A 14,095-nucleotide genomic window follows, 5' to 3' on the forward strand; every position below is an offset into this window, starting at 1 on the left:
TAAAGTTTCTTATTTTGTTGATACTATTACTGGATCATGGAATGTTAACAGACTAAATACCCACTCTGATGATGCTTCTGTTAAGAAGATCATCACAATTCCCTTATGCCGGTTATGCACTCCTGACAGGAGGGCTTCAGAACTTTCAAAGAATGGTGGATTTACTTCTAAATCTTCTTACTTGGGACTCAGATGACTTAGGTCTTAAAGTTTTTACTTGAATTATAATAATCTTTGGAAGCGCATTTGGAAAATCAGAGTTCCTTACAGAATTCAAGATTTTACTTGGAAAGCTGCTAGAAATTCCATACCTACCAGGACTGTTTTGAATAGTAGAATGCCTATGCATATTGTTGAATACTCTAGATGTAATAACCCTCATGAATCTGTTATGCATGCTTTAGTTCTTTGTCTTTTTTCTAGTTGAGTATGGTTTCTTTCTTTTCTGTGTGTTAATACTCAGGCTTTTAGTAACAAGTCCTTTATGGATTAGATGATGTTTTGGCTGATTGACCGTGTTTCTAAGCTTCTTGATGAAGCTCAAAGATTATTTTTCTCTATCCTTTGGTCTCTTTGAAAAGGTAGAAATAGCCAGGTTTTTCAAAACACTAAGGAAACCCATCTTTTTAAAAACACTAGGGTCATGCTTTTAACTAGGAAGCTTAAACTGCACATCTCTCCCACTATAACCATTGTGTATTGTGACAAATGGATGCCCCCTCCCATTGGATAGATAAGATGCAATACTGATGGTACCTTTGATGATTTATCTGGGGACAATTCTGCAGGCTATGTGTGAGAGAATTTTCAAGCAAAGCCTCCTTTTGTGCGTCTATAGTTTTTGAAGTAAACTCTGTTGAAGAAGCTGAAGCAAGGGCTATTTGGGCAGTCTTTAAGAAATCTATGTAGCAAAAGCTTACTTACATCATCATTGAAAGTGATGCTAAGAATCCCATCGGCCAATTTTCTTCTGGTGTGTTTGGTGGAGATTCTAAAACGGATGCTACCTTTGAGGATATTCAGTTTTTTTCTTCTAGTTAGCTCATGAGCTTGCTCAATGGGCTAAAACTCACAAGTCTTCTATGTACTGGATTTTCCCTCCAACCTGGCTCTTGCCAATTGTTGATGGGGATCTAAGGGTGCACACGGTACGGTTCGGCTAGGTTCTTGTCGAGGCCGAGTACATGTACCTCCCTAGCCTCGGTTCTAAAATTTTGGACCGGTACTTGTACCTTGTACCTCGGTTCCGGTACCATTCGGTACCAGGTACGGTGCCGGTACCGGTCGATACTTCCTGTCAGTTTTCCAAACAACTTTTTTCCTGTTAACAAAGAACCTGTTTTACTGTCAGTTTTACAGACGAAGAACCTGTTTTACTGTCAGTTTTACAGACACACACACAACAATAGAGCTTTAGACAAAATACTAAAAGAGAAACTAGTTGTTCAGTCTCTAGTCCAATAACAAAGTTTCAATAGCTCCAAACTTCAGCAACTAATTAAGATTACCTACAACAACACACTTGATCAAGTCAGAGGCTTCTTAATATCCAACAAGAAGGAAAATAAGAATGCACAGTTTGCAATCCGAGTAGAAAAGTCAATGGTGATTCATCACTTGATATATATTTATAAAGATTAAACAACCCAAAAATGCACAGTTTGTAATCCAAGTAGAAAACTTAGTGGTGATTCCTATTTATAAACGTTAATCAACCCACAAGGTGTATTTGTGTACAGATGCAGAATTCATAAACTATTCAATCGATCAATCAAACAATTGATCCTCAATGTTAGACCCACCACATCCTTCTCCATAAACAAATTAAAAAATTAATCAAATATCCACTATCAAAATCTCAATTAAACATTAGCAGTAATTTAAAAGAAAATTGAATCTGTAGTTCCAACAGATTCCAACAGTAATTTAAAACATTAGCAGTAATCAATCAAATATCTACTATCAATAATGAAGAAAGAAGTGAACTCAATCACAGAACTATTGAATCTGTAATTCCAATAGACCTAAATTGAATCTTACCAAATCAAGCTCAAATTAAAAAAATTCAATGAACCCAGTAGTCTAAATAAAATGATAAAACAATAGACTCCATAAGGAATCAATAAAATTGGAGAAGAAAAAAAGCAAAAAAAACTTACAACTGAAATTTCTTCTTCTTATGGTTTGCTGCTTCTGCAAAAAGAATCAAGAGGTGGTGTAACTGGTGGTGTAACTGGTGTTCGTAGAGTTGAAGTCTTGATTCTTGAAGAGGTGAAAACTCTTCCCTGTAACTGGAGTTCCTTCTCAGAGAGAAAGAGGATTTGCACAGAAGGTGGAAAAAAAGAAAAAGAAAATGAGAAACCCTACCTAATTTTTCTTTATATACCACCCTTAGATATTCAGAAAAACCCCTAAATCTAATGGCTATTATTACTCGGTACATTCGGTCCGGGACGGTACAGGATACAGTTAGGGCCGAGTACCTGTACCTCCCTAGTCCCAGTTCCTATTTTTTGGACCGGTACCTGTACCCCGTTCCTCGGTCCGGTACAAAAACATGTACGGTTCCACCATTTCTGGGACGGTCCGGCTCGGTTCCTGTGCACCCTTAGGGGGATCATTAGCCTTTTTGAAGGACGTTGATTATAAAAATAAAAATAAAATCTCTCATTCTTAATTTAGTTTTGAGAGTTATAAAACAACCGGTGAGATTCTAAGCACCCATGGTTATAGAGACATTTGTTGACCACTTGGTCAATTAAATGAACATGTCAAATCAACATTCTTTAGAGGATTGTGCACAAAATTGATCAAAATTAAACTCTTGAAAATGTGGTATTGTGTATTACATGCATATGCTATCGTAAAAATTGAAGAAGGCATTTTTCTTATTTGTAATTCATGTATTCAATAAAAATTATTCGTGTGACTTTGGTTTAGTTGCTAAAAATACCAGACAACATACTTAGAGGAACTGTAAGTTACTAATATTACGAATAAGATAACTGGAAGCGGTTACCTTAACTTAAAATCCTGATTTAATACTTAACTTCTATCCATCATTGGATTCAAGAGGATGCATGATGTAGATCAAGATGTGATTTCGGAAACTAAAAGAATTGTTATCAACTGTCCATCCACTTACATCTAACGGTGGAAAAGTTAAGTACAAAATTAAGGCAAAATAATCATTCCTTAAGCTAAATTGTAAATGCAGAATACATTTTGGTAAGAGAGAGAATCATGAGAGATGGGATATTTAGGATTTAAATTTTGGACGTGTTTTTATGTTTCCTCATTCTGGACTTATGACCCTTACCATTTGGAAGTGGAATTCTTGGCTTTGGGTCAAGGTTACATATTTGTAGTGATCGAGCAGACATGCCTCCACGATCTCATGTTATTGGAGAACTATGGTATTAAGTTACACTTATTCTTGGATATTTCTATTTACACGGATTTAGGCTCAAGGACTTATTTGGACTTTAGATACATATGTGAGACATTGTATCAATATTTTATTTTCTTTTTAACTTTACTTGAAAGAAATGTAGTAGGGTAAAAACTAGATTCAGCTACAAACTCTAAAATAGAGTTTCTGGAATCAATATGTCTTATTCCTTTTACTTTTGTTGGTCTTCGATTTTTTGGCCTTATTACTCAGTATCCAGTGTATTATGCTTTTTGGGATTACTCGTTTACATCGTTTGAGCATTGCTTATTCCGGTATAAGGGTAAATATGTCTTTTTATTTATCTATTATTTAATTTACTCTTGTTGTTTATTTTTTCTTATCCTTTGTCTTCTTCCTACTTATCAATTTGAATGATAAGAAGGTTCTACTCGTGGTATTGTGTTTGGTTGATATGTTTCTAAAGGAGGATATTCATCTGCAAAGTACTATTATATAATAAGGTTCTGATTTAATTTTACTTCGACTATATTTTTAGATGTGAAGAACTGTATTGATGGTTTATCTCATGTGTGTCTTGAGCATCACGTTTCCTTTGATGGCCCCATAATATCAGGTATGCTCTTTACGGAGGAAACTCTGCCCAGCTGATAGCCCCATAATTTCATATATGCTATTTACTGAAGAAACATCGTCCAATATATCCTGAATATAGATTTATATGTTAATCATTTTTGTATTATGTTTCATGTTCTTCATTTGTTTTTTGCTTGATGAGTTTTTCTTTCCTTGTAGGCTTGGTTGATATTAGTAACCATTGGTTGGGTTCTGGAAATTGCCGATACGGAGAATGAACCGCGGTCTCTCAAATTCCTATAGAACGTCTTATTTGTTCATCAAGATAAGGTGTGCAGAAAGCTTTTGCTTATTTTTTTAGGAGTAGTTATTGTTGAATCGCAAGGTATTGCATGTGTAGTTTTTGAAGAACAGTATGTCGAACTTCTAAAGGTTTATGAACAGTACCATCGTTTTCTATCTTGTATTCTACCTTCATGCAACTTGGTTTAGAAACTCCGTTTATGTATTTACATGGGGTATTTTTACGAACCAAAACAAATTGTTTCTTTGCATTATTGACTCTATATCCCTGCAGCATTTTAATTATTAACACTACTATAATATTTACGAATATCATTAACATGGTACAATTAAGGGATTTATCACCAGTATGCCTATATGTAAGATGCTTATTAACCTTCTCGTTAAGGGTTCATGGCTTCCAGCCTCTCATGAACAAATGTTCTTTTCCATTATCTTAGTTTTTTTACATCTGTTTTAACATGGCCGTGGGTAATTCTCAACTTAATTAGGTGCAGTTGTTAACTTTTTAGCAACTGTCGCGAGTCTATTTTAGTGCTTGCCCTGTGTTTGTTTCGTGTTTGCGATGTACTTTGGGAGATTTTGGTTTTCTCGTCTGGTCGTTTGCAATTGTTTGTATTAATATTTCGACGTTGATTGCTTGTTTTTTAGATAGATGTTTCATGTTGTATACACGGCTGAGTATAAAAAATGTAGTTTGATCTCCATTAGTCGTAGTTCAACGGATACATGATGATTTTTGTTGTTGACGGGTGTTTATATGTGTCTCTTGATGACCCCACTTTCGCAGTGCATTTTTTTTATCTTTTTTAATTGATCGTCTCTAATACGATCTGGTTTTCTCCTTTTGTCGTTCTTGTATTGGCTGGGGAATTTGTTTCAAAGTTATTGTTGTTATATAGTATGTTTGATCTATTTATATAAAGATATAATCATATTTATGTATCCATGGATCATCATTCGTAACATGATATTTTTTTCGCTTGATCAAACACAAGCAGCGGTGATTTAGTATGTTATCCGACATATTGACGTCGGATGTACAATTCTAATTTCTTTAGCGACTATTGATACTTGCGGAGTATACTTCGTATGGCAAAATTATTGTGAGGAAACCTTGAGATTAATTAACATATTTACACACCATAACGATTATCTGATGGTATTTGCATGCGGTACTTTTATCACAGTGCTTTCACATTGTACATGCTAGAGCTATCTTTTCAAAGTTACATCCAGCAGATATCAATGATCGATACGTTTAGTTACCACATTTACGTGCCTTTGGTTGCGCTTTTCTATTATAGTAAAGAAAAATTGTCGTTTGTGAAAACAAATTTTAATTTTTTCAGTTATTTGACGTAAATAAAATTAGATCACTGCTTGGCGGAATCCATCAAGCGTTGGTATCTCAAGTTTGGTTGTCAATTTTAGTTCCAAAACTCACTTGAATTGTTTACTAAAGTCAGCTTGTTATATGTACGTCATAAAAATATTTAGATCAAGGAGAACTAGTAGTACCGCTGGTGGGAAACTAGATTGTTATTCAGTTTTTAATTAGTTGTACTTGTTCAATTGACGAATAATAATCTTCAATAAACGTTCTTGTTTATTATATGGTTCTTCTCTTCTGATTTTTTTTGTAAGGCCATTCAAGAACTTTGAATATCGAGCTATAATAGATTCAAATGATTCATAATTTTTTGATACATCTATTGATTTTTCAACATCAACAGACTCCATTCTGCGATAAATCTATGGAGGAATAAAGTTGTTGTGCAGGTTGTTACTTCCAAGGATTAAGAAGATTGAAGATTTTGAAGATTCAACGACTTTGAAATTGGTGTGATTATCTGCTAGACTTGATTGACTGATACTTAACGATTTATTTATTTTGATAAACGTAAATCTTGTGGTCGACAAGTTGTTTGTTTATAGAAACGTAAATCTTATAATCGAGTGGATTACCTCGGTAATTGTATCTTGATTGATCTTGATCAAGGAGTTTAAAATATGATTTTATCTTGGTGATTCAAGTGTTTATGTTTAGGATCTAAAAAGAGAAAATCCCCGACTCTGATTTTTATCATATATCTCTAATTGTGATTTGTTTTGAGTTGGTATCAAGCAAAATGTCCTTTGTTATTTGATAAATATCCTAGAAGAAATCTTGGTCGGACCAATTTTGAGGTTGAGCGAGAGTATTCATAGCGGAATGTGTAGTAACTCTTTACATTGGTGAATTTTTGCTAAGGGATTCACATGGGCTGCCCAGATTGGTTATGGGCGCAGGGATATTGAGGAAACCGAGTAACTATGAGTATTTTTGTTCGGTCCCAAGTCTCAACTACTCGAGCATGTATTGTGGGTATTGTATAATGGTTTAGTTATAAGAATATTGTAAACTGGACTGCTAGGTATTGGGGTTTTCTGCCTAACAGTTTTTCCTCGTTATACAAAATCTTTTGTTGTGTTATTACAATTATTATTTTAATTATATAATATTATTAAAATAATTGCACTTGTATATTAATCATACCTTGATTGATCCTATGATATTTTCCTAGTTGAACTTAGATTATAATCAACGTAACCTTCGATGTTTAATCTTTAGGGGTCGAAAACATTATACAAGGTATGTCCATATATGTTAAAAGAAAAAGAGTTGGTGTTGTACTTGTTACCCTGGTCTTTTCAAGTAATATGAATAGTTGTTAGTTTTTAGACAAAAAACTTAGCTAAGTGAATTATTAAAGCCTTTTCTGTGTATAATAAGTTTTCGTGTATGTGTATCTCAAATGAAGAACTCATACACAAATATGAATGGAATGAAAAACACTAAAGGCTATGAACGAAATAAAACAGTAAAATATGTGAATAAATTAAACCATGAAATCTATACATGAAATATAAAATTGAAAACTAAACTTTCTCATGATTACAAAGATCTAAGTCAATCCCGTCGTTTCAGTGCCAAAATTTCGTTGTTAAATTAATAGAATACCTACATCCAAATATAACTACGGTAGAAATGCAAGAATGTAAGATAATTGGAAGATAAACTAGATTAGACAAAGGAGAACAATGTAGAAGTCTTAAATAAATGAACTACAAGAGTGTAATTCATTAAATATATTAATTATCGACCAGAAGTAAAACCCTTTCTAGCCGAAGACGGAAAAAGACCGACCAAAGGCCCTGATTTTGAAGGCTAAGGGTCTCTATATTACCAGTACAATCCCCTATTTGATGTTATTCAAAGGCTACGTTATTTAAGTTACACAAATGTTGGAGTATTCTTTCATATGGGTTGAGGTTATCCGCCTCTTTTACACTATGGGATTTTAGGTACATATGTGAAAGATATATTCTTTTTAAGTTTTTTGATATATTTTTACCCGTGAAAGCATGTACGACATTAACCTAAAAGAATGCCGACATCCTCATGTACCATTTTGGATTGAATCGTAAATATTTGGAATTTTCTGAAAAAGTGGCAAAGCATCATATATATACATTGATAATAGTTCTTCGATTCAAATTATATGATTGAATCGGTGGTTTTCAACAATTATATAGATTTCAACCAAATAACAAAAGTATTCAAAACACTTAGCAACACAATTATTGTATATGAATAAAATTGAAAGAGTTCGTACCATTCCTAACTGATTCCAAGATAACTTTACTAGTTTAAATTATTTTGGTTGGATCATAGATAACACCTCCAAACTAAATAACAACAATAGAGTCAGTAGAGATGTTAGGATCAATTCCATGATCCTTTCAAAATTCAAAGAAACAAGTGACGAGGTATAAAAGGACCCATAAATCAACCCATTTGTCGATGATTATTTTCTAAGTAACAACAACACAAGTAACCGATATAATTTAACTTGGTTTTCATTGGACGAAATTTGTCGGGATCTTTTCGGGTCTTCATCTAAATAGGTATTCCGAAACTTGTAGTGGCTTGTATCTATGTATTTGAGAATCTTGTTGTTGTTGATGTGTGGATCGGGATCCGAGTCATGGAGTTTGATGATGTTGATTGGAAATTTGATGTTGTTGCTAGTTGAATATTTATTGAAAAGAAGATCAATTAGAACTTGTACAAGAATATGATGAAACTCCCAACCTTAGTCAGGAAACATTACTTTGATCAACAAACACTTGCGAGATTTTAAACTCAGCAGCAAAATTAAAGTTCCCAAATGGTAAAACCAAATATTTAAAAAAAAAAAAAAAAAAAGCTTAGAAAACCTTAAAATGACAAAAGAAATAAGAAAGACAAAGAGAGACTGATGAAGATTAGTTATGCAAGTCGAAATGCTTATAAGTAAACTAAAAACAACTAGAACACCAAGACCAAAGAAATTTAAGACTCGTTAGAATTGATTTTAAAGGAAGTTAGTTTCGAACCTAAAACGACATAAAATCGATTAAAACACAACAGAATCAATGATCAAAGCTATAACGAAGAAGATGTTTTGGGATTTTTCTGCTCAAACCTGGTCCATAAGAGCAGATCTAGCAGAGAAAACTCTAAACATTTAGGATTTCGTTGAGTTTTATGGGACATAAAGTTTTTGGATTAAGTCGTATAAAAACTGTGAATTTTAAACATCCAACTATCTTATAGGGTGTTTTTTTTTTTTGCTGGCTCATGCGTTGACTCGGCACGAGTCATTTGTCAAACGGTTTTTTTTTTTAATTTGACTCATATCTAACCCAGTCCCATTTGAGTCGGGAATAAAATTTCTCCAACTCATAAGACAAGGAGATGAGTCGGATAAAAAATAAAAAAAATGATGCACGTATGAAGCCGTAAAAAAGATATAAATGAAAGGACTTGAGTGTAAAAGCTCAGCTATTCTGAGACCAGATGTTAATTCCTACAAAAACAAAATTGAAAATGATTAAACTCATATGAGACGATCCCCGCACACCTCACCTCACCTGCTGACGAATCATTGGATCAAACACTTCTTCTACCTTTTCTATGTATAGCGTTTATTTGGAGTGTCAACGTTTTCTTGTTAAGACTTGTAACCACCTGTACATCATCTATATGTATTATTTCCTCTGCTATTCAGATTGTGTATTTGATTAGGGTTTCTTGTTTACAGGATCAAACATTCGTCATTCCAATTCCGATACATAAATCTCCATCTCCAAAATCGCCTTCTATGTATATATATAGCAATTAAATCTGTATTCTTATTAATGTTTTAATCTCATTGTTTTTTTTTTTTTGGGTTCTGGTTTCGCTCATTCTGAATTTGGTTTCAACTTGGATTCTGATTTGCTTTTTGGGTAATTTTTCTAGTATCGGGGTTTTAGAGAAGTAAAATGGCAACCAAGATGGGATCTTTTAGGTATAATTTCGCAGAGAAGAGTAAGGAAAGACTCCTTCAAAGGGGTGATTTCTCTGAGTTAGGATTTGGTAGTATGTTAGGTTCTGAGGAAAGAAGTCGATGGTGTTGGTGTATACCCTCACCAACTGATTGGATTAAAACCACCTGGAAAAATTTTAAAGAGCTTGCTGTTAAGTCATGGCAATTCGGTCTTCAAGATCCTAGGAAATTTATCTTCGCTGCTAAGATGGGTTTGGCTCTTGTTCTAATATCTCTACTTATCTTTTTAAAAGGACCCTTTTTTAAAGATCTAAGCAGGTATTCAGTTTGGGGGATCCTTACTGTTGTTGTTGTCTTCGAATTCAGCATTGGTAAGGGAATTTCCATTAGCTACATAAGTGATTTCATTATTTTCACAGTTTCTCATTTGCATCTTCTAGTCACTCAAATGTCATTGTTTCTTGATTTATTATTGGTTTTGGATTACTTCAGATAGGATTTTTTGAGTAATTACTTTTTTTTGAGCATTAAGTGAAACAATCACTTGTCTAGTTTATTGAAAGCAACATAGAATAGACAGAGAAGATGACTACCTAGTTTATGTTTGTTTATTTGACTACTTATCTAGGACCACTTATCTGAGGAGAGTAAACTAATCATTGTCTCTTAAGCTGTCTTAGGAGGTAACAATTAAATTGCGTTAGTAATCCAGGGGCCGTACATTTGACATAAATTACATTTGATTATGGTCTGGCTGATGAATCATTCTAAAGATTAGTTCTTTAAATTGTGTAATCTCTTATTTAGGAGCAACCCTGAGCAAAGGATTCAATCGAGGTTTGGGGACATTATCTGCGGGGGGTCTTGCTTTAGCAATGGCAGAACTATCCGAGTTTTGTGGAGCATGGGAAGAACTTTTTATAGTTATCAGCATCTTTATCGTAGGTCTGGTTCTAGCCTCCAGTGTTTCTACATACTCATCATTCCTTCCTTTCTTATTTGCTCCATTTCTCTATGTGAATTAACACTCTTTATTGGTTCCTCTGATTTTTTGCGATTGCCAGGATTTGTTGCTACGTTCCTGAAACTCTACCCCACAATGAAACCATATGAATATGGATTTCGGGTTTTTCTGTTAACATATTGCTTTATAACTGTATCTGGATATAGGACGGGGGAGTTCGTCAATACAGCGGTAACTCGTTTCGTTTTGATTGCACTCGGTGCAGCAGTTTGTTTGGTTGTAAATATGTGTATTTACCCCATCTGGGCTGGAGAAGATTTGCATAATTTGGTGGCCAAAAATTTCTCGAGTGTCGCCACTTCCTTAGAAGGTTTGTTTCCTTTTTTATTATTTAGTATTGTTCCCAGCTGAGTTCTTAAGTCTAAGGTGAAGTTTGGTGGGAGTCCTAAACAAGGTACTTCAACTTCATCTCCCATGAAATTGTCCGTGGCAGAGAAGCATGGATATATTTGCACCTTTTTTTCTAGGCTGCCGTCACCAACTGGTTGTGAATTGCACCTTCCATATATTAATGAATGGATGATTTTGCACATCAATATACCTTCTCTTCGTCTTTACAGCATGCTTTTGTGGTACTTTGGCTCCGGTCTTATGTGAGTAATGTTCCTTCACAATTTTCTCTTGCAGGTTGTGTTAATGGGTACTTGCAGTGTGTTGAGTACGAGAGGATCCCTTCAAAAATTCTCACTTACCAAGCTTCTGATGATCCAGTGTACAGTGGTTACAGGTCTGCTGTAGAATCTACGAGCCAAGAAGAAGCTTTGGTAAGATTTATTGCAAACTATGTTGACGATGCATCCATACAGGGATAACCAGAAAAGTGTCCTGTTCTAAGTTTTTTATTTAACTTACTGTCATCTCTACAGGTAGGTTTTGCAATCTGGGAACCACCACATGGTCCTTATAAGATGTTTAATTATCCATGGAGAGATTACGTAAAAGTAAGTGGTGCACTGAGGCATTGTGCATTCATGGTCATGGCGTTACATGGTTGTTTACTTGCAGAAATACAGGTGCTTTTCTCTCTTGTTTATACGTAGGTGGAAACATTGCTGTTTTTAAATTGCTCTTGCTCATGCTGATAGGATTAATTTTACTTCGCAATACATCAGATGAAGTCTCAATAATAAAAAAAGAGAAGATCGGGACCGATTTTCACAATGTCACTTTAAGTTCTAACATAGCAATATCTACTCATGGAAACATCTTAATGCCCCAGAAACATCTATCTTTTGTTTTCTAGTTTCAATCATATATCTGAACACTTACATGGTCATCATTGTTGTCTATATTTACATCGAATTATTACACTCTTTATCCACTTGTCTATTGTCGTCACTAATCTGTTAAACATAAGTGAAACCAAGAACAACTCAGTATGCAAACCTAAGGAAAATCATATATCTGAACACTTACATGGTCATCATTGTTGTCTATATCTTCATCAAATTATTAGACTCTTTATCCACTTGTCTATTGTCGTCACTCATCTGTTAAACATAAGTGAAAACAAGAACAACTCAGTATGCAAACCTAAGCTAGCAGAGGAGCCAGAGGCTCTATGTCAGAGTCTCTCAGTTAGATCAAGCACTGGTGTCTCCTCTGTTAATAGAGCTTCTGCTAGGAACCTTTACCTAAAACTATTATTGGGTGCTCTTCTGCCTTGGTGATGTACTTGTGGACACAGACCTAGAGGTACCCAAATGGCCGATTATTATGTCATTTATGTACCTATTTCTGTGTCTGACACTCTTGATTAATTTGCTCAGTCATTATATTCTTATTTGTTATCTCACCACCATTAGCATTTTATGCACATAAATTCTTGTATAGGTGTGTTAACGTGTTATGATGAGTAGAATAACACTTAATCATGAGTATGGCTAATGGTTGCATGTGTAACGAGAGAATGCAATTATAGTTAGCCTCCATAGGATCCTTAACTCATTGTTTCTTTCATATTGGTAGGCCCCACCAGAGCGGAGGCAAGTGTTTCATAGTGAGCTACAAAGGGTAGGTGTCGAAGGTGCTAAAGTGTTGCGTGAGCTTGGCATGAAAGTCAAGAAATTGGAGAGATTAAATCCGGGGGATCTTCTCTTTGAGGTTCATGAGGCAGTGGAAGAGTTACAGAAGAAGATAGATCGAAGATCTTACCTACTTGTGAATGCTGACAGTTGGGAGATTGGATCAAGGCCAGTGGTTGTAAATAATCCTGAGGACCTTCTCAACATGAAAGAAATTAATGAAACTAAATCACTCCGTACCAAATCACGAAGTGAAGCTGTTCTCGACCTAAGATCTGTTCCACCAATGTCGAGAAGTTGGGATGCCCCTAAAACTGCTCCTAAAGCCCCTTCTAGCAAGAACCCTTCTTTACCTGCAGCTGCTCCCTCAGCTGTTAAGTATGCAAAACAGATATCATGGGACTCGCATATCGAGGTCAATGTCGACGCAGCCCATGGTGAAGAAGAATCTAAAACATATGAGAGTGCTAGTTATTTATCTTTGGCTACATTTGCTTCACTATTGATTGAATTTGTTGCGCGGCTTCAGAATCTAGTTGATTCGTTTGAAGATCTTAGTGAGATTGCTAAATTCAAGGAACCCATCATTGAAATGCCAGTGGAAATGGAGGTGGCGGGGTGGTGGAAGAGGCTTTGCAGAGCTTTACAGTTTAAGCACTAAGTTCCTAGAATTGGTGGACAAGTTCCAAGTAAAAAACAGGTTGAATTTTGACATGCATTACTTAAGGTATGTGCTAAACTAAGCCAGCTACATTGTGAGCTTGAAGTTCCATTTCGGTTCAAAGGTGATTCTGATGTGATGAAAGCACATCTCATTGTAAATTCAACGAAGTTGTAAGAGTTTTGTTTTACCAAGCTGGCCGGTTTTTCTAATTGGGCAGTTGGTTCAGAGGGTCGGGGGGATGTGGTGGGTGGATGGCACAAATAAGAAACTATCAAGAAACAAAAATGATAAATCTGTATTTATATTATTGTATACTAACGAAGTTACGAAACTGAATTCTAAGTCGAATGTAACTTTTAAAAAGTTGGTAGTTCCCCAAAACCTAGTGTTACGTGAAGTCCAAGTATAGGTAACTATCTATCACACACAGTGTGACTGCACTCTACAGTTCTATGTTATCTTGAGCACACAGATTTATGTGGGTTGGTGTTGGAATCTACGCCCATGAAGGTTTTAAAAAAGAAAAATGCTTTCATGATATTCTAATTTCTAACGACAATTGTTAGTAAGGTCCGAAAAAAAATTGGATTCTTCGCTCTCATCTCTGAGGATCGGGCGAAATTTTGAGTCGACTCAGCCTTTGTCCTGTCAATTCATGAACTGATCTGCAACACTCTCCTTCTGTTGTTTCCATGATTTCCTGTGTTTCTAACCATTTCATGCATTTATCAATTT

The 14,095-nt window shown here is 35.0% G+C and overlaps 1 protein-coding gene across 1 annotated transcript; it reads left to right on the forward strand.

Annotated features, from left to right (window-relative positions):
* The first annotated feature begins 9,213 nt into the window (after window positions 1-9,213).
* On the forward strand, window positions 9,214-13,741 carry LOC113303062 (aluminum-activated malate transporter 9). Its single transcript, XM_026552047.1, has 7 exons — window positions 9,214-9,339; window positions 9,421-10,019; window positions 10,456-10,593; window positions 10,713-10,982; window positions 11,300-11,436; window positions 11,539-11,685; window positions 12,641-13,741. Exons 2-7 carry the CDS (start codon window positions 9,644-9,646, stop codon window positions 13,355-13,357), a joined length of 1,785 nt encoding a protein of 594 aa, XP_026407832.1. The 5' UTR covers window positions 9,214-9,339; window positions 9,421-9,643; the 3' UTR covers window positions 13,358-13,741.
* The last annotated feature ends 354 nt before the right edge of the window (window positions 13,742-14,095 follow it).

The sequence above is a fragment of the Papaver somniferum genome, chromosome 8 (genome assembly GCF_003573695.1).
Source record: "Papaver somniferum cultivar HN1 chromosome 8, ASM357369v1, whole genome shotgun sequence".
Lineage (NCBI taxonomy): Eukaryota > Viridiplantae > Streptophyta > Magnoliopsida > Ranunculales > Papaveraceae > Papaver > Papaver somniferum.

What these genes read in the sequence shown, in the direction of transcription:
- LOC113303062 (XM_026552047.1), top strand. Translation starts at nt 9,644, where the DNA reads ATGGCAACCAAGATGGGATCTTTTAGGTATAATTTCGCAGAGAAGAGT. An exon ending in TGTCTTCGAATTCAGCATTG is followed by an intron (nt 10,020 to 10,455) that starts GTAAGGGAATTT and finishes TCTCTTATTTAG; the next exon opens with GAGCAACCCTGAGCAAAGGA. An exon ending in GTTTACTTGCAGAAATACAG is followed by an intron (nt 11,686 to 12,640) that starts GTGCTTTTCTCT and finishes TCATATTGGTAG; the next exon opens with GCCCCACCAGAGCGGAGGCA.